Source organism: Thunnus maccoyii, chromosome 15 (genome assembly GCF_910596095.1).
Source record: "Thunnus maccoyii chromosome 15, fThuMac1.1, whole genome shotgun sequence".
Classification (NCBI taxonomy): Eukaryota; Metazoa; Chordata; class Actinopteri; order Scombriformes; family Scombridae; genus Thunnus; species Thunnus maccoyii.
Window position 1 is genome coordinate 2,223,885 of NC_056547.1, and position 21,429 is coordinate 2,245,313.

Sequence of the window (21,429 nt, forward strand, 5' to 3'; positions counted from 1 at the left end):
AGGTGCTAAGATTAAAGATAGAAATAGTAATAAAGATGGAAAAGGAAATCAAAAATAAAAATGTTATATATATATATATACATACATATATATACAGTATGTGTATATATATATATATATATATATATTAATACACACACATTAGCTGATGGTGTGAATGATGTAAAGTTAGAAGTTAAAAGTGAAGTGCAGTAATGCTTTAAGGTCTTCATGTTTTTCATGATTAGCAGTTTGCACTCGACAGTTAAATGTGATTCTGACTGATGGAAAACAACTTTTCAGTTCTTTGCAATATTAGAAATGTTGACATTCTGAAAATGGATGTTTAGTTCTTGTAAACTGTGTTTCTTTTGCAGAAATAATCCATCAAATAGTCGAAGAGGAGCAACAAGTCTCTCTGCGTTGTTCTCACTCTGTGGAGGGTAAAGTGACGTGGAGCAGAGAGATTAATGGAAACACAGTTGACATATTTATAGTTGATGGTGAAAGAGAGCAAAGATTCAATGACCCCCACAAACGATACGGTTCATTAGCAGATAAGTCACTGCACATCTCTAGAGTTGCTGTCTCAGACTCTGGAAAATACTTGTGTAATAATGAAGCAGCTGTGGAACTGACGGTGATCCCATCAGGTAACATCAAACTCTGTCAAAGTTGTTCTGCTTCCTGTTTCTTCCTGTTTCAAAGTCTCGTCTCTGTGCTTCACTTTTCATTTTCTAAACTGTGATTAAATACATACATTGACATATTAATGAAATGATGCATTTCAAAGGTAAATGTGGTTTTAACTTCAATAACAAATATATTGTAAGAAATAACATCATCATTACTTATTACTTTCATAACTCAAAACCAGGTTTTAATTTCACACTGACTGTTAAGAATAGAGGCCGAATTAATTTATAACATTAACTTCTTGTTACTGTAGTTACTTAAATATTTCTGTGTATTTTTATACGTTAATCATTTTATTTTATTTTTTTTATGTGATGTGCTTTACTTTGTTTGTGGTAAATTAATAAACAGCTTTTTATGGTCAGTGAAGAAAAATATCTTTTTAAAGTTCTCTAATACGTCATTTCTATTGTTCTTTTCCTTTTAAAGGAACAGGTCGTCTCCTTCATGTAGAGTCACACAGGAAACAAACACCTGAATTAAGTCCTTTTCTCTAAAACCTCATATAGGAACTTATAACCAACAGTCAGGAGCCCAAATGAACATTAAAGCTGTTTTTCTTGCTGTAATCATTCCTCCTGTTCATACTGACCATTAGAAGATCCCTTCATAATGACCTTACAATGGAAGTGATGGGGACAAAATCCACAGTCCTCCTTCTGTGCAAAAATGTATTTCAAAGTTTATCTGAAGCTAATATGAAGCTTCAGCGTCCAAATGAGTCAAATCAAGTAGATATCTTTCAACGTTACAGTCTTTTTAGCGCCAAAGTTCCTCTTTTTGTTACTATACTTCCACCTGCAGCTCAACAGGGAAACACTGTCCGAGGAAACACAAAGAGAGAATTTGATGCTAAAAAGACTGTAAATGTGTCAGATATCCACTTGATATGACTAACTCAGACTGCTGAAGCTGAATAGAAGCTTCACACAGACTTTTAAATGACTGTGTGGACACACTGTGGATTTTGGCCTCCATCACTTCCATTGAAAGCACATTTGAAGGATCTTTTAATATCCAGTATGAACAGGAGGAATGATTACAGCGAGGAAAACCTCTTTCACTGTTCATATGGACACCTGACTGCTGGTTTAAGATTATAACATTTTCAATAAGCATCACTTCAAAGTGTGATCACAGTGTGTTCTGCACGGGACACTTTGCAGTGTAAAAATAAACTCATCAGTGCAGAAACTGTTTCTAAATGACCTCAAACCTTTATTTATCTGTCATATTTCTGTACTGATGTTTCTGTTAATTAGTGGCCGACACAAACAGTCTGATAAGCTGATATCAGCCAATATATTAGTGCAGCTTTAAGTTAGGTATCAATACAGTAAGAGAACTTTTACTGACTGTAACAATTCTCCACTTTGTGTAGAAACAGAAGTTAGTTTATCAAAGAAAATCTTGTTTTGGAACAAAACTCTTCCATGTGTCACTGACTTTATCATGAATACATGTGTTTATGATGGCATGTTATAAAACATGAATCTTGGTTTTTACTAACATAATGTTTGTTGCTCACAGGAACAACAACAGTCAGTATTGCAGAGAAGTCCAGCGTCACTCTGACATGTCCTGATGGAGGGTCACATGTTCCAACATGGACCAGAGAGATTGATGGAAAACAACAACAAATCAGGCCTCATGTTTCAGCTGTTCACAAGTATCTGAATATACCAGACGTGCAGCCTGGTGACTCTGGACTGTACTACTGTGATGGAAAACCAGCTGCGTATCTAAACGTGATCAAAGGTGATCAGTCTGAGAGAGGTGAGACACAAGAACTCAAAGACACACACAAAAATATGAAGGCAGGTAAAGCACAGAGAAGAAGTTATTTAAAGGAATAATCTGACATTTTGGTAAATTTATTAACATGTTTAACTTTCTTACTGAGAGTTAGAAGAGAAGATCAACCAGTGGTGGAATGTAACTAAGTACATTTACTTAAATACAGTTTTTGGAACCATTTGATGTTAGTTTCTACTTCCTGTCCGCTAGATCTCAGAGGAGAATATTGTACTTTTTACTCCACTACATTTATTTGAATGTGATAGTTACAAGTGTCTTTCCAGATCTATATTTTACAAATAAAACAGATGATGTATTTATATTTGTGATTAATTTAGATCACTTTTCTACTTGGACACATAAGAGTATTTTCTATTGATGGGTGTGAAAAGACATGTAAAATTCCAAGAGGGGTGAAAACTTTTTACAGGCAACGTATATTCTGTACATGTAAAATACAGACGGGTGACAAATGAAAGGAAAAACTGGTACCACCACTTAGATCGATACCACATTCATATCTGTCCATTAAACATGAAGCTACAGCCAGCAGCCGGTTAGCTTAGCTTAGCATAAAGACTGGAAACAGAAGGAAACAGCTAGCCTGGTGTTACAGAGAGTTATATGAAGAAATATAACGACGCACAAGGCTGAACAATAACAAATATGATCAGTTCACATAAGAGAGAAACTTTAATGCTGCTTCAAATTAAACAGAAACAATATCCTCAACATTCAAGTGGTTTAAGTCATGAGAACATTTGCTCTGCTTGATAACTCACCACAAAACTGGCCATCGCCTATTTCCTGTTTCAAAACTGATGAATGATTTCATAACTTTCTGTGGTAAAATGCATTTTGCTGCCCTGTTGTATCTATTTCCTCCATCTCACAAAGAAGAAAAAGCACACCACCAACAACCTCAACTACAACTACAGCAACAATAACAACAACTGCACCAGCACCACCAAAAACTAAGAAAACGGAGAAGGGAGAGAGTAAGATAAAACAGATCTAAATGTTAAATTAAACTGATTAAAAGGTGATCGATCTAAATGAACAAAATGGCAGAAAACACTTTAAATGCAGTAATTAAACAAACAGATACAGATATAAGAGCCTGGGAAAGTTTTAACACTGTGTTCAAGCGAAAAATATAGTTTCAATGTTGGAAGTCGAGCACACAACATGCTCAACATTCAGGTGGATTTTGTTGTGAGAACTTGAACCGTTGCTAGATGACTAACCACAAATATTAAAGTAGCGTTGTTACTTTTTTCTGTGAATCATTTTGTGACATTCTGTAAACAGTTAGCTGTAGTAAAATACATTTTCTGCCCTGTAATATATATTTTCTCTATTCTGCACAGATGATAATGAAGAACCAACATCACCTACAACAACTTCTACAACATCACCACCAGCTACAAACACAGGTATGACTGCAATAAATAAGTCACATAAAGAAACCTGAAAAGAAAATGAGTAAAATGAAACAGTTCTAAATGTTGAATTGTTAAACTGATTAAAAGCTTTTATCGATCTGAGAGCCCAGAGACAAGAACTAAAAGAAGAACAAAACAACAGAAAACACTTTAAATGCAGTAATTAAACAAACAGATACAGATATAAGAGCCTGGGAAAGTTTTAACACTGTGTTCAAGTGAAACTACAGTTTCAATTTAGGAAGTCGAGCACACAACATGCTCAACATTCAGGTGGTTTTCGTTGTGTCACACCTACATTGAAAAAGGATTCGCTGTTCAGTTTATTTTATCTTTTGGCTCCTAAAACTGTTATTGTTGGAAGTTATGTTACAGCTCGTGATGCTACAGTCACTTCCTGTTTACATAGTTGGCTGTTTCTCATAGAGTTGCAAAATTAGAGGAGATATTTTTGGCGTTCCTGGTTCTGGAGGTAAAAATTCTGTTCATTTTTCTCACAGACAATGTTACACTGAGCACTTCTACTGCTTGGATGGTTAAATCATCAGAAAAAAGATGAACAAATAAAGATAAAAAGTCGACTGTGTACATAAATATTTCAAGGTAGAAATTAACTACGACTCCCAAAGTGCATTTCTGCAAGAAACAGCCAATCACTGAGCTTAAAATCCACTCATGTGCACTGCTAACAGCAGGCAGAATCCAAAGATTACAGTGTTGACAAATTTATTTTACAATCTACAGAGCCAAAGGCTTCTTCTCCATAGCAACAGCAGCTGAGGCTCATGGGTATTGTAGTATTCTTAGCCGTCCACCAAAATCACAGACAAAACATGATTTCTGAGAAATTAAGTATAAATACTGTAAACTGGTGGTCAGAATATAAACCTGTAGGATCAGTCATTTATCCAGGAGAGTCCTGAGTTTCTATGTTCAGTAACATTGAGGAGATCGTTAAAGAAAATTTTGAAAACCGGAAAAACACTTGTGGAACCAGCGGCCCCTCACACTTCACAGCTATTAGATGGCACTACAGATGTTTCCTTGCTATCGATTTACACATGAAATGTTCACTAGATAAAACATTTCTAACAGTTAATGGTGCAACCTGATTTACTAAAAACTGAAACTAGTTAGTAGTTAGTAGAAGAACTTCACACACAAACTTAGTGATGGATTTTTGATTGGCTGGTGCAGCCAGCTGCTGTACTGTATATAACACGTATCAAGTCGGGATGTTTGTGTTGAACTTTTACTTTGCTTTTCACTTGCTCCTAAAGATCAGAAGTCATCTCTTGGTTTGGTGGTGGGGATAGTTGTTTCCTTCCTCCTCGTCCTCCTCATCATCATCACCGTCTACTGTGCTCGGAGGTGTAAAAGACGAGGTAAATGAAGTCTGACCTGGATATTTACAATCACACTAAATTTTGATGAATACAAGAAAGATGTGCTCGTAAATTAAATGTTCATAATTTAACAATAAACAAAAGGCATTCTTACAGGATATATGATTGCAACACATAAAATTAATTTTGCCTTTTTTAACAGATATACAGTGTTTTTATCACAACATGCAAAATGATAATTACTTAACATTTACTTATACCTCACTCATAGTACAGTTTATTTACTTTTTACATTTTAAATGTATTTCTTATTTGATGTCTCTCTTAGAAAATGTTCAGAATTTTATAAATTAAATAATCAGCTTTCATGTCAGAATTTTGACTTTAATTTTAGACTTTTGATTTAATCTCAGAACATTTTTTGCCGGTTGCCCTTCACTTCCATACACAGATGAAATTCACTGATTACTCCATAAAAATTAAAACTAATGGTATCAAAGTCAGCCTGTTTGTGATCAGAGTTTAAAGCAGATAATCAGTGATAATTCAGTAATAATTAAGTTATTCACTAATTTGTTTTCCTTTCTGTGGGACTGAAGAAAGACACTAAATCTACGATGAGATACGAGATGAAGGGTTGAACCCTACAAAGCGTGAGTAATGAGAAGTGTTTTTAAAATGACAACTTCTTTTTTCTATTATGATTGAGACTGATCTAAAATTAAATCCTACGCTGTGCTTACTGTGCCTGCATTCATGCACTGTCACTATAGTGACACTGATGTCATTCGACTATAACTGCTTGTAGTCTTCAGAGGGGAACTTGTAGCATTATAAGACACAGTTCATACAGTATATATCATTATAAGCTTCCACAGCTTCTCAAAAGCTTCTCAAAGACTCTTCTCACCATCTTACTCAAAAAATAATTAATCTGCTGCGCAATAAACATATTTCTTACCTGTTTCCTGAGGTGCAACTCAGTTTCTTACTGTAATCCAAATAAAGATAGGAGCCATAACAAGTAGTCATATCTCTGAGGCTGTTTGTCACTTAAACCAAAATTAAGATGTTTTATCATCTATGTGAACATTATTTTCCATTATTTTATATCTTCATACACAAAATGCATTTCTGTTTTACTGTTTTACAAAACAAGCAAGAAGATACTACTGTACCTTAAACAACAAATTTAGTGATCTTCTTTTCACTTTTTTTCTGGCAGGTGTGGACAGCTCTGGTGGACCATCAGCTGAACACTGCCTGGTGTCTTTCTCAGGTAAATGATCAAACATACCTTTCTCAGGTAAATGATCAAACATACCTTTCTCAGGTAAATGATCAAACATACCTTTCTCAGGTAAATGATCAAACACTTGTACAGAACTGTCCTGCATTCATCAATGAAGAAAAAAGGTGGACTTTAGTATCTCATAACTGTGACTCATCAACTTGTAATTGTGAGATCTTTCTCTTGTAATTACGAAATACTGCTCTCATAAGTGAGAGAAGTGGCTTATCTAATCTGTGTAGCTACAGTAACTGTTGCGGGTTATTGTGGTGGTTGAATCAGTTAAGAAGCAGCCTACAGAGTTTTAGCCAAAATGCTAACGGCTGTGTTTTGTTGGTGAGCTGAATGAAAATGCAGCGAACAGTTCAAAGACGGTTTTCTTGTAATTATGACGTACTGATCTTGTATGAGATGCTGAGTCGTGTTATGGATGTCATAATTATGACATAACATTTAGATATTTTTTTCCTTTGATAAGTGCAATGACCTTTATTATTTTCTCAGTAGCTAACAGCCGGATCTCCTGCAGTCTGGATGTGCTTGTTGAGTTAGGAATTTTCTGCAGCATGGCTTCAGGGGATGGCCATGTTGGTCTTTCAAGCGATTGTTTGTCACTTTGATCCAGACTGAAATATCTCATAAACTACTGGATGGATCGCCATCAAAGTTGGAACAGACATTCATGTTTTCCAGAGGATGAAGCCTGAGTTTGATGATCTTCTCACTTTTTGTCTAGCGCCACCATCAGGTTATAGTTTTTGATTGGAACATCTATTGGATGGTTTGCCAGACTTCTTATCTAGCAACATCACAAGTGCAAAACTTCAATTTATCCAAGACTTTATGACCACATTTTTGAAAAACTCCCAACATTCCCATCAGCCTCAGCTGTACATTGTGCTAATTAGCTAATTTTAGCATGCTAACACACCAAATCAGCATGTCAACCTTGTGAGCATGTTAGCATGTTGACGTTAGCTCAAAGTACAGCCTCAGAGAGCTGCTAGCATAGCTGCAGACTCCTAATTTTGTTAAAAAATGCAACCAACTGAGTGGACAAGGGTTCTGGTTTTACCACACATTTGTCAGAGGATGTGTTCAAAAGCACATTGGAAAAATTTGGACAGGGAGTGCAAAGGCCTTTACTTGAAAATGCCTTTTCATTGGGTCATCAACTTATTGGTCACTGATGTTAACAGCCCACTCAAAAGTTGGAATAACGTATTAATACCTGTGGCGTAAAAGGTCAGTTAGTTCTTTATAATAAATGTTTGTTGGTAAATGTTTTAATAGGTGGATCAAACCAAAATGAACCCACATATTGCACCATCCCTGATCTTCCACCAATGGGAAACAAGACCGGTAAAGCCTGAGTACTCAAACAGGAATTTTACAATTGTATTTGTAATGGTGATATACAGTAAGATTTAAGCTTCTCAAAAGCTTCTCAAAGACTCTTCTCACCATCTTACTCAAAAAATAATTAATCTGCTGCGCAATAAACATATTTCTTACCTGTTTCCTGAGGTGCAACTCAGTTTCTTACTGTAATCCAAATAAAGATAGGAGCCATAACAAGTAGTCATATCTCTGAGGCTGTTTGTCACTTAAACCAAAATTAAGATGTTTTATCATCTATGTGAACATTATTTTCCATTATTTTATATCTTCATACACAAAATGAATTTCTGTTTTACTGTTTTACAAAACAAGCAAGAAGATACTACTGTACCTTAAACATCAAATTTAGTGATCTTCTTTTCACTTCTTTTCTGTCAGGTGTGGAAAGCTCTGGTGGACCATCAGCTGAACACTGCCTGATGACTTTCTCAGGTAAATGATCAAACATACCTTTCTCAGGTAAATGATCAAACATACCTTTCGCAGGTAAATAATCAAACATACCTTTCTCAGGTAAATGATCAAACATACCTTTCTCAGATAAATGATCAAACATACCTTTCTCAGGTAAATGATCAAACACTTGTACAGAACTGTCCTGCATTCATCAATGAAGAAAAAAGGTGGACTTTAGTATCTCATAACTGTGACTCATCAACTTGTAATTGTGAGATCTTTCTCTTGTAATTATGAAATACTGCTCTCATAAGTGAGAGAAGTGGCTTATCTAATCTGTGTAGCTACAGGAACTGTTGCGGGTTATTGTGGTGGTTGAATCAGTTAAGAAGCAGCCTACAGAGTTTTAGCCAAAATGCTAACGGCTGTGTTTTGTTGGTGAGCTGAATGAAAATGCAGCGAACAGTTCAAAGACGGTTTTCTTGTAATTATGACGTACTGATCTTGTATGAGATGCTGAGTCGTGTTATGGATGTCATAATTATGACATAACATTTAGATATTTTTTTCCTTTGATAAGTGCAATGACCTTTATTATTTTCTCAGTAGCTAACAGCCGGATCTCCTGCAGTCTGGATGTGCTTGTTGAGTTAGGAATTTTCTGCAGCATGGCTTCAGGGGATGGCCATGTTGGTCTTTCAAGCGATTGTTTGTCACTTTGATCCAGACTGAAATATCTCATAAACTACTGGATGGATCGCCATCAAAGTTGGAACAGACATTCATGTTTTCCAGAGGATGAAGCCTGAGTTTGATGATCTTCTCACTTTTTGTCTAGCGCCACCATCAGGTTATAGTTTTTGATTGGAACATCTATTGGATGGTTTGCCAGACTTCTTATCTAGCAACATCACAAGTGCAAAACTTCAATTTATCCAAGACTTTATGACCACATTTTTGAAAAACCCCCAACATTCCCATCAGCCTCAGCTGTACATTGTGCTGATTAGCTAATTTTAGCATGCTAACACACCAAATCAGCATGTCAACCTTGTGAGCATGTTAGCATGTTGACGTTAGCTCAAAGTACAGCCTCAGAGAGCTTCTAGCATAGCTGCAGACTCCTAATTTTGTTAAAAAATGCAACCAACTGAGTGGACAAGGGTTCTGGTTTTACCACACATTTGTCAGAGGATGTGTTCAAAAGCACATTGGAAAAATTTGGACAGGGAGTGCAAAGGCCTTTACTTGAAAATGCCTTTTCATTGGGTCATCAACTTATTGGTCACTGATGTTAACAGCCCACTCAAAAGTTGGAATAAGGTATTAATACCTGTGGCGTAAAAGGTCAGTTAGTTCTTTATAATAAATGTTTGTTGGTAAATGTTTTAATAGGTGAATCATACCAAAATGAACCCACATATTGCACCATCCCTGATCTTCCACCAATGGGAAACAAGACCGGTAAAACCTGAGTACTCAAACAGGAATTTTACAATTGTATTTGTAACGGTGATATACAGTAAGATTTACAACACTTTCTGTATACATGCATACATGTGCACTGGATGAAGTGTAACACTGTATATGGATCCCTGTTGAGCAGGTGAAGAAACTGTAAACAATAAGAAATCTGTTAAAAAATAAATCAAAAAACAACATTCCCTTACCTGTGCCGATGGTACAGCCCAGAGCTAAGGCTAACAGGCAGCAGTAGATGTTCACCCGCATCCTCGTACACATCAGGATTGACCACAGCTTCTGTCTTAACAGGAACTCAGCTGTCTGCTTATATACCTGTGTTCCTCTAACAAGATGTCACATCCTTAAAATATCTTCTTTTTATGGTCAGCACAAACTGATGATTCCTTTTATTAGTCAACATTCTACAGGTTACTTGAAATACTGTGTGGGCATAGACATATATGCACATCAGGAGCTGCTAGTAATTGTATCAATGCGTAAATACATATATATTCTAACTGCTCTTACAGATATCATAACACACTGAATTATCAATCAATCAATCTATTTCCCAGCAGTTTGGGTTGTCACAAAATGCTAGACTTGAATTTATGTGTAATACAGAACTTTATTGATCAAAAATGATGGTTCTCATATCAAAATACTCCTGTTTAAAGCAAAGTAACAGTATAGGCTAATATTACATTAAATTAAAGTCAAGCCTAGGTTTTGTAATTAGAAGTATTTTCTGTTTTCATATTGCACTGTAATACGGTTGCTATGATGATTTAACAAATACAAGATAATGCTCAGTATGTATTTTTCAATGTTTGCTCACTGCTCGATTTTGACATTTAAATATTATTCTGACTGTTATTAAACCATCTAGTAGACGGGGCTTTCTAATAATATTACTAATAATACTATGTTTGATATTTTCACTGCAATCTGGGTTTCTTTTACACAAGTAATCCATGAAGTAATTGAGGAGAAGGATTCAATCACTCTGTGCTGTCCTCACTCTGTGGAGGGTAAAGTGACGTGGAGCAGAGAGAAAAAAAAAATCAAATTAGATGTACTGACAGTCGATGGCGACAGAGACATAAAACATGTTCATGATCCTTATAAGAAATACAGTTCTTTAGCAGACAAGTCGCTGCACATTCACAGAGCTGCTCTCTCAAATGCTGGAAAATACTTCTGTTACAACGAACCAGCTGCGGATCTGACAGTGATCCCATCAGGTAACATTAGAGTTTATTAAAGTTTTTTTTCTGTATCAAAAACAATATTAAAAAAATCTAATTTCCACTTAACAATTGTAAGGTTTGATTTGTAAATGTTGCATATGTTGTTTAAAGTTTATTGTGAAAGATTTTATGTTGTATCAAAGTATTGTGCAGCATAAAAAGGATGCATATATGACTCATAACTTTAAAATGAATCATATTTACTGCTATTACTGTAATCGAGCAGTTATTTGTTGTGTTTGTAAAATTCTCTCAGCTCACTGTGAGCTGTAACAAATTCACAGAGTATCTTTAAGTAAAGCGTCAGTAAGTAAGTGTCATCCACTGCAGGTGTTAGTGTCTAAAATAAGATCTTGTTTCAGAATTCAACTCATAAACACTTTACATTCAAGCTCAGTAATAACAAGGTAATAAGGAGGTGAAATCGTCTCAGTAATACTCTGGTAATAAACTGGTTAAATCTTGCTGATATCAAAACAGGAGGGTAATAATGTATAAAAAACTTCTCAAGGTAAAAATGGTTTAACAACAGTTCATCAGGTTTTATCAGAGTTAATATTTACTCTGTAATAAGGTAATTGTAAAATCTATCAGTAGACATAATACTAGGTGGCATAATACTATCAGCAAAAAGGAAATAGAGGGGTGATAATTAGTTCCATGGTCTCACAATACTCATATAATAATATCAGTGTAATATCATCACATTCACAATAAACATAATGTAAAATCTTTTATTTCAGACCTGGAAACACACACAATAGTTTTGCTGTAAGAACCGCAGTAATGAGTCAAAGCAATTGGCACAATCTGGCCACTAGGAGACATTTTGGAGAGGTTTGGGGACACCAGTGACAACACAAACTAAAAACTGCCTCAATCCGATCAGGTCTAGAGGTCTGGAATTTTATACAGGTGTGGTTGACAAGATGTAGACGATGTGTGGTGATTTGCATAGTTCTGGCATAAAGCATGTCCTAGTTATTGTTATTCCAATATGACTCATTACAGATGAGGAGCAAAAACACTTTTTTGAGCCATATTTGAACTGTTGTAGTTTCGGTTGTGTTTTAGCTACATGCTAATCAAGCACATTTCCAGGAACTAGAAGATGTTACCTTTCAAATGAAGCCTAATACATGCATTGTGGCCTCACAGTTCTTCTGTTATAAGCGTTTCCATTCGGGTATGCCACATGAGTGAAAATTCCAAAAAAAGGGTGGATGTTAAGAGGCTCCGCAGCAGAACCACAAAATGAAGTAGAAACTGGTAGTTCAGCATTTTACATCACTGATTAGTGAATGTTATGCAGAAATTACCACCAGTGTTTCCAGGTAATAACTTTAATGTTTAGTCTCTAAAGGAGTATAACTATAGAATTTGGAGAAAATGTGTTTGTTCATTTTCCAGCCCTGATTCATGGTAATTATACTGAGGTCCCTATTTTCCTGCCGACACAAGCCCAGCGGCAGGTAAACGCAGTCTTTATGCAGTTTTCATCAGACATTTATTTTATTCTATCTATTTTTTGCGTCTGTGCCTGTTTGGTCATTTCTGGACACCAAAGGAGCTGCTTCAGCCGACGTGGGAGGAGAGCAGCAGCTGAGACTGTGTTTATTAGCTGACGCAGTTCAGTTTTGATGCTTATTTTGGCATAAAATTACATTTGCGATAAATCCTGCTCAGACCAGCTCTTATTGCAGATGCAGACGCAGATGCAGATGCAGATGCAGATGCAGACGCAGATGCAGACACAGATGCAGGGCACAGTCTCCAAAATCACAAAACACCTTTCATTTATGTTAAGTTTTGCAGCTTTCAGTTCGCAACATGTTTTTTTATCTACCACAGGTTGACATGAGAATCAAAACACAATGTTTACTTCATTATCTTTGGCATATTACTCTGTTATATTATATGCCCTTTGTCATCAAAGTACATAATTGTATTACCTGTATTACCCTGTAGTTCACAAGATATTACCCTCTTATTCCCTTGTTATTCCTGAGCTGGGTTTTCCCTCAACTCTTCACTCAGCCACTGACTTTATCCTGAATGCATGACAGCAGATAATAATGAATTATAAGACATGAATCTTGTTTTTCACTCTGCACATCTTTGTACTTGACGACTGATGAGGTTGTGATTATGTTCACTTATCTTCCAGATGCTCCTTTCTTGTGACCGGTGTTTCTTCTTATAATAATTGCAATCCTCTTCTCATCATCATCATCGTCAGCACTGCCTTCAGCACCTGGATGACAACTGTCTGAAGTTTAAAATGACATGTCTATAAATGCTGTATATAATGTGAAAATGCATTAGAACTATTTTTGTTATTTATAATAGATCAACATTTTGGGAAACACATCCAATTATTCCCTTTCTTTCCGAGTGATTTGAGAAGCCTTCATCTGCCAGTTTGTAATATAAAAAAGATGTATGAATAATATAAAATAATGTAAAATGCATCTGAATTACATTCAATACTTGTGGAAAACACCTCAGTAATTGTGCAAACTTTCAGTAAGTCCGAGTCATGATCACTGAGCCATTAAAGCCATTTAAATATGTTTGTGTAGCAGTAGTGTAGTTGATGGCATTTCCTCTATGGGTGATGCTACAGCTACATGACAGATTGCACAATTCATCCTTGTACAAACTAAGCTCTAATATTCCTGGACAGAAGGGAACTTTTCTCCAAACAATCATCAGTCACCATCAGCTGCTCAGCATCATTTTCTTTCACTTTGTGCATTTTGATGCAGAACTGGAAATTTCTGAATACAGTAGAATAAATTCAGAGGATCGTGCAGACTTGTTGTTCTTTGTTTTTCCTTTGCATGATGTCACACTTCACACATACTCTCCACCCAACTCTGCACTACACACCGATGACTAGAGTTCCACATCCTTCCCTATTTCTATTTTTGTGCACCGATTATTAATAAACTTATGTAGGAGTCATAAGTGCACCTGCGCAGAGCCGTCGCAACAAACCACAAACACAATGATGAAGACGCACACAAAAGCAGTTTTTCTGTGATATTGTGAAAACACCATCAGTGTGTCTGTATTTAGCATTAGTGACCCCTGTATCAGTGTCACCGCTTCTCTGTTATGACACCAGATCAGATTAAAGTTCTGGGGAACAGAAAAAATGTCCCCTCACCAAGAGGTTTGTCATGCAGGAAGCACGTCATGTTTCCTCTAAATCAAGATATATGGTTGCTGCTGAACATGCAGCTTTTGTGCTTAATCACATGTAACGTAAAGATGAGCGTGTTCTTGCTTTGTTTGTGTTTTTAATGGTTGGGTGAAGCACCTGGACATTGGTTCTGGCAATCCCCGCACTTGTATCTACTATCCAATAGTGTTGAATTCTTGTTCCACTTTCTACCCGATGACAAATGTTCACCTGTCCTTTAAAAGCAATTTGTAACATAAATATGCCTTAAAGCCACAAACCTTCAGCTCTGTGTTCTGCTGCCTTCTTGCATTCATTGTATTCATGTGGACTTAAAATACCTTCAATAAAAGTGGAAGAACCGTATTTTCTCTAATTCAGTTAAAAGCCAGGTCTCCAATAATGGCCGGGGGTGTGGTCGACATGAATAAATAAAGTCCGGCCCCAAATACAGGCCAGGGAGGAAAAATGGATTGAGGCCGTATTCAGGCCAAATCAGGTGTTGCTGCGCACCGCTGCAGGGTTGTATGGTGGTGTGCAGGGGGGTATGGGTGTGTTTATTTGTGTTCTAGAAAGTAACCACTGTGAAACAATTAGATATTTTTTTTTATTGATCTGATTCACTGCTTTCTTACCAGCTCCATCTCTTCATTCACTCTCTAGCCCCCTCTACCTCTTTTCCTCTCATCTTTTTTTAAAATGAGTTGGGAAACCGACAGCAAAGCCTAACTTTACTTTTAACGTTATCAAATGAAAAGAAATGTCTGCCCCCCTCCTCTTGGTGCCTGTTATAATGTGACTGTGGTTTGTAGTAATGTACAAGTGCCACAAAATGGCGGTAGGTATAATTAAAGTACCATATAGGACCTGTGCAAGTGTCAGTGATTAGATGTATAAAGAGAACTCTTTAGACATCCATGTACAACACTGTAGAGAGCGAACATGGCACCCACCAGATGGAAGTTTGACGTCAAATTCAAAGAGAGAGTTTTGCAATATGTGGAGGAAAATTAAGGAGTGAAAGCTGCAAGACATTTTGACACTGAGCTGATAAGAATCAGATACTGGAAAAGACAGAAGCGTGAGCTGCTGTTAGCTGACAAGAGGAGAGCACGGCTAACTGGAGGTGGGAAGAAGAAAGTTAGCTTGGAGCTAACGTTAGAGAGACAGCTGATTGATATTTGATATTTGACTGTGCTGTTAACTGGCTATTAATGTTTATATCCAGCATAATGTTACCTCAGATTTGTTTAGTTTTTAACTGACACTGGACATATTTCCCCTCTCGTACTTGACTGGTCATACTTCACACAAGTTTTATTGAAATGTTTGGGTAATGTTTAACAATAAAAATTGGGAAGTGAAAGCTTTTAATTTTATTAATAGCATAATGCAGTAACAAAAATTTAACAGAGGAAATGGAAGCAGATCAGAAAACAGGGAGGCTTCGTACTACAATATGAGCGAATATACTTATCAAACAGAGGGAATTAGGAATAAAGGCCTCTCTCTAATATAAGCCTGCTTCCAATAAAGGCCTGGTACCCTCTTCAGTTGAGGTAAATAAAGGCCCCGGCCACTATTAGAGAAAATACGGTAAGTGTGAACATCATCTGTTTTACTGCTTTGATCTGACACTTTTAGCGTCTTTGTGCTATTTTAGAAGAATGACAAACCTGTTTCCAGCCAACACTACACAGTTGAATGTCTTTCCCACTGTTCACCATCATGAGAGTGTGACCTTAGTGTCTGTGTATGGTTAGACCTCAAAGCCTAAATATAGTCTCGAACTATGTTCACCCAAAATGTGGTGGTTTGCTTTCTTCTTTCTTTGGCAGCTCTCGTTCAGTTTCTTTTCTTTGGTTGTTGAATTTCTTTTTAAAAATGTGATCTATTTTTGTTTTTTTTGCTAAACATCAGTCACTGTTTCTAACTGCATTTCCCACAGATCACCTGTCTGTCGATGATTTTAAGTTGATTAGTTTGAGTTTCTTTGACCTGCTCGTTAGTTTTTCAATGGTGATGAGATAAAGAGCCAGATATTGTTCTCAGGAGTTCAAGTAGAAATAACCAAAGCTAAAAGAGAGTAAATATTGTACATAGATTCATCAGATCAATTTTATATTTGCTGTTATTAAGTCGTACATGAAGGTAATTTATGAGACAGTGTTGGAACATACTGTATGTAGGTAAAAGTGTGTTTTTATAATATGTGAATGCCTTTGTGTACAAATCAAATCATTACTTTCCTAAAATTAAAAAGAATGAATCTGCAAACAAATGAATTAAAACATTTTTTAAAAGATCTGTGAATCTAATTTGTTAGTTAGTTCATCTTTATCTGTTCAGGAAATCACATTGAGACCAAAATCTCTTCAGCAAGAGACCTGAGAACAAATTACATACATACAAGATCACAAGAAGACAGTTCATTCACACAAAACAACCATCACACACACACACACACACACACACACACACACACACACACACACACATTAAAACAAAAAACTAAGAAATATCAGCGAGTAAAATTTTAAAGTCTCTCAGTCTCAGTTTAAAAACAATAATAACTAATATGTAATAAAGTCATTTGAGTTACTTTCATGTCCCGGAACTGTCCGTTTGAAACATGATCACACTGTTCACACTAGAGTTTCCTCATCAGTGTTCATTAACCACAAAGAAAGAAAAAGAAAGATATTTGAGAGGTGAGGGTGCAGCCTTTAAAGTCAGAGGAACACACGTATACACTGAGTTCCTGTTCTCTCAGATAGAAACTGTCTCTGTTCATTGTGGTTCAGTCTGTTGGAGGATGAGGATGAACATCTGCAGCTGCCTGTTAGCTTTAGTTCTGGGCTGTAATGTGACAGCAGGTAAGAACTTTACTCTTTTTCATCAGCTTTAATAATAATGTTCATGTTTGTTCATGTCATAGAGTGAGTGATGAATGTGGTGCAACTTTTTATTTTGACTGGTGTTTTCAGGCTAAAAGAGTGCAGCATGATACATCTTATAGACACATATAAAGTATGTTGTCCATTGTTTCCAGTATTTTACATATTGTTCATATCGTAGTCTGAAGGTAAAGGTCAGTTTCTCCATACAGTGAATTTAGCTGATGTATAAAGTATTTTATAGAGATTTTAGTGATTTGTTGAAACACGTTCAGGTTCATTGTCATAGTCATGTATTTGAATAAATCAAGTTCAAAGTTGTTTATTGGTCACGTACACAAAACAAACAATACAATGTGCAGTGAAATGCAGTTTAGGCCCTCCTAGATTAGCCTATAGCTGCTAAGATTAAAGATAGAAATAGTAATAAAGATGAAAAGGAAATCAAAAATAAAAATATTATATTATATATATACAATTTATATATATATATATATATATATATATATATATATATATATATATATATATTACATTATATATAACATACACTACGACCATATAAATAAACATATTATAAACAAACATTAATACTGATAATAAAAAGAGATGAACAGTGATATGAAGGTGCAAACATAGTCTAACCTACATATATTTATATGATCTAAAAATGATCTAAAATAGCTACAGACTCACACAGTGACAAGAGACGGTGGTGCACAAATGTGCACGCACACAAAACCACATGTAAGGTTGCAGTGCATTGTGACCGCTGCCCCCCCACCACCACACACACATTAGCTGATGGTGTGAATGATGTAAAGTCAGAAGTTAAAAGTGAAGTGCAGTAATGCTTTAAGGTCTTCATGTTTTTCATGATTAGCAGTTTGCACTCGACAGTTAAATGTGATTCTGACTCTGATGGAAAACAACTTTTCAGTTCTTTGCAATACTAGAAATGTTGACATTCTGAAAATGGATGTTTAGTTATTGTAAACTGTGTTTCTTTTGCAGAAATAATCCATCAAATAGTCGAAGATGAGCAACAAGTCTTTCTGCGTTGTTCTCACTCTGTGGAGGGTAAAGTGATGTGGAGCAGAGAGATTAATGGAAACACAGTTGACATATTAATAGCTGATGGTGACAGAGACCAAAGATTCAATGACCCCCACAAACGATACGGTTCATTAGCAGATAAGTCGCTGCACATCTTTAGAGTTGCTGTCTCAGACTCTGGAAAATACTTGTGTAATAATGAAGCAGCTGTGGAACTGACGGTGATCCCATCAGGTAACATCAAACTCTGTCAAAGTTATTGTGGTAAATTAATAAACAGCTTTTTATAGTCAGTGAAGAAAAATATCTTTTTAAAGTTCTCTAATACCTAATTTCTATTGTTCTTTTCCTTTTAAAGGAACAGGTCGTCTTGTTCATGTAGAGTCACACAGGAAACAAACACCTGAATTAAGTCCTTTTCTCTAAAACCTCATTTAGGAACTTATAACCAACAGTCAGGAGCTCAAATGAACATTAAAGCTGTTTTTCTTGCTGTAATCATTCCTCCTGTTCATACTGACCATTAGAAGATCCCTTCATAATGACCTTACAATGGAAGTGATGGGGACAAAATCCACAGTCCTCCTTCTGTGCAAAAATGTATTTAAAAGTTTATCTGAAGCTAATATGATAAGTTTATCTTCAGCGTCCAAATGAGTCAAATCAAGTAGATATCTTTCAACGTTACAGTCTTTTTAGTACCAAAGTTCCTCTTTTTGTTACTATACTTCCACCTGCAGCTCAACAGGGAAACACTGTCCGAGGAAACACAAAGAGGGAATTTGATGCTAAAAAGACTGTAAATGTGTCAGATATCCACTTGATATGACTAACTCAGACTGCTGAAGCTGAATATAAGCTTCACACAGACTTTTAAATGACTGTGTGGACACACTGTGGATTTTGGCCTCCATCACTTCCATTGAAAGCACATTTGAAGGATCTTTTAATATCCAGTATGAACAGGAGGAATGATTACAGCGAGGAAAACCTCTTTCACTGTTCATATGGACACCTGACTGCTGGTTTAAGATTATAACATTTTCAATAAGCATCACTTCAAAGTGTGATCACAGTGTGTTCTGCACAGGACACTTTGCAGTGTAAAAATAAACTCATCAGTGCAGAAACTGTTTCTAAATGACCTCAAACCTTTATTTATCTGTCATATTTCTGTACTGATGTTTCTGTTAATTAGTGGCCGACACAAACAGTCTGATAAGCTGATATCAGCCAATATATTAGTGCAGCTTTAAGTTATGTATCAATACAGTAAGAGAACTTTTAGTGACTGTAACAATTCTCCACTTTGTGTAGAAACAGAAGTTAGTTTATCAAAGAAAATCTTGTTTTGGAACAAAACTCTTCCATGTGTCACTGACTTTATCATGAATACATGTGTTTATGATGGCATGTTATAAAACATGAATCTTGGTTTTTACTAACTTAATGTTTGTTGCTCACAGGAACAACAATAGTCAGTATTGCAGAGAAGTCCAGCGTCACTCTGACATGTCCTGATGTTGGAGGGTCACATGTTCCAACATGGACCAGAGAGATTGCTGGAAAACAACAACAAATCAGGCCTCATGTTTCAGCTGTTGACAAGTATCTGAATATACCAGACGTGCAGCCTGGTGACTCTGGACTGTACTACTGTGATGGAAAACCAGCTGCAAATCTAAACGTGAGCAAAGGTGATCAGTCTGAGAGAGGTGAGACACAAGAACTCAAAGACACACACAAAAATATGAAGGCAGGTAAAGCACAGAGAAGAAGTTATTTAAAGGAATAATCTGACATTTTGGTAAATTTATTAACATGTTTAACTTTCTTACTGAGAGTTAGAAGAGAAGATCAACCAGTGGTGGAATGTAACTAAGTACATTTACTTAAATACAGTTTTTAGGAACCATTTGATGTTACTTTCTACTTCCTGTCCGCTAGATCTCAGAGGAGAATATTGTACTTTTTACTCCACTACATTTATTTGAATGTGATAGTTACAAGTGTCTTTCCAGATCTATATTTTACAAATAAAACAGATGATGTATTTATATTTGTAATTAATTTAGATCACTTTGTAGAGATCTGTTTCTACTTTGACACATAAGAGTATTTTCTATTGATCAGTGTCAAAAAACATGAAAAATTCCAAGAGGGGTGAAAACTTTTTACAGGCAACGTATATTCAGTATATGTAAAATACAGACGGGTGACAAATGAAAGGAAAAACTGGTACCACCACTTAGATCGATACCACATTCATATCTGTCCATTAAACATGAAGCTACAGCCAGCAGCCGGTTAGCTTAGCTTAGCATAAAGACTGGAAACAGAAGGAAACAGCTAGCCTGGTGTTACAGAGAGTTATATGCAGAAATATAACGACACACAAGACTGAACAATAACAAATATGATCAGTTCAAATAAGAGAGAAACTTTAATGCTGCTTCAAATTAAACAGAAACAATATCCTCAACATTCAAGTGGTTTAAGTCATGAGAACATTTGCTCTGCTTGATAACTCACCACAAAACTGGCCATCACCTATTTCCTGTTTTAAAATTGGTGAATGAATTCATAACTTTCTGTGGTAAAATGCATTTTGCTGCCTTGTTGTATCTATTTCCTCCATCTCACACAGAGGCAAACAGGACACCACCGACAACCTCAACTACAACTACAGCAACAACAACTGTACCAGCACCACCACCAACAACAACAACAAAGAAACGAAGTCACACCAAGAAACCCGGAAACAAAAAGAAGAAAGGGAGTAAGATAAAACAGATCTAAATGTTAAATTAAACTGATTAAAGGTGATCGATCTAAATGAACAAAACAACAGAAAACACTTTAAATGCAGTAATTAAACAAACAGATACAGATATAAGAGCCTGGGAAAGTTTTAACACTGTGTTCAAGCGAAAATATAGTTTCAATGTTGGAAGTCGAGCACACAACACGCTCAACATTCAGGTGGATTTTGTTGTGAGAACTTGAACCGTTGCTGACTCAGCACAAATATTAAAGTAACGTTGTAACTTTCTCAAAAACTGAATCATTTTGTGACATTCTGTAAACAGTTAGCTGTAGTAAAATACATTTTCTGCCCTGTAATATATATTTTCTCTATTCTGCACAGAAGATAAAAAAAAACCAACATCACCTACAACAACTTCTACAACATCACCACCAACTGCAAACAAAGGTATGACTGC

General features: G+C 36.0%; 2 protein-coding genes and 3 gene segments (V, D, J or C); 3 read left to right on the forward strand and 2 right to left on the reverse strand.

Annotated features, from left to right (window-relative positions):
• The window catches only part of LOC121913208, an 899,212-nt gene that overhangs the window by 625,833 nt on the left and 251,950 nt on the right, over positions 1–21,429 (forward strand).
• The window catches only part of LOC121913212, a 747,540-nt gene that overhangs the window by 615,230 nt on the left and 110,881 nt on the right, over positions 1–21,429 (reverse strand).
• LOC121913210 overlaps positions 1–21,429 on the forward strand; it is a 756,822-nt gene that overhangs the window by 611,754 nt on the left and 123,639 nt on the right.
• The window catches only part of LOC121913183 (transcription initiation factor TFIID subunit 12-like), a 133,199-nt gene that overhangs the window by 47,970 nt on the left and 63,800 nt on the right, over positions 1–21,429 (reverse strand).
• LOC121913206 overlaps positions 1–21,429 on the forward strand; it is a 36,082-nt gene that overhangs the window by 530 nt on the left and 14,123 nt on the right. For 2 of the 7 annotated variants that reach the window (XM_042435914.1, XM_042435915.1), the window contains exons 2-4: positions 357–632; positions 2,206–2,451; positions 5,198–5,302. In XM_042435914.1, the coding sequence (XP_042291848.1) occupies positions 357–632; positions 2,206–2,451; positions 5,198–5,302 (627 nt within the window). Of the gene's footprint in view, positions 1–356; positions 633–2,205; positions 2,452–5,197; positions 5,303–5,862; positions 5,896–17,024; positions 17,129–18,163; positions 18,440–19,671; positions 19,921–20,852; positions 21,149–21,429 lie in introns of those variants that run through there. The other 5 variants (XM_042435918.1, XM_042435913.1, XM_042435919.1 and 2 more) reach the window with 4 other exon arrangements.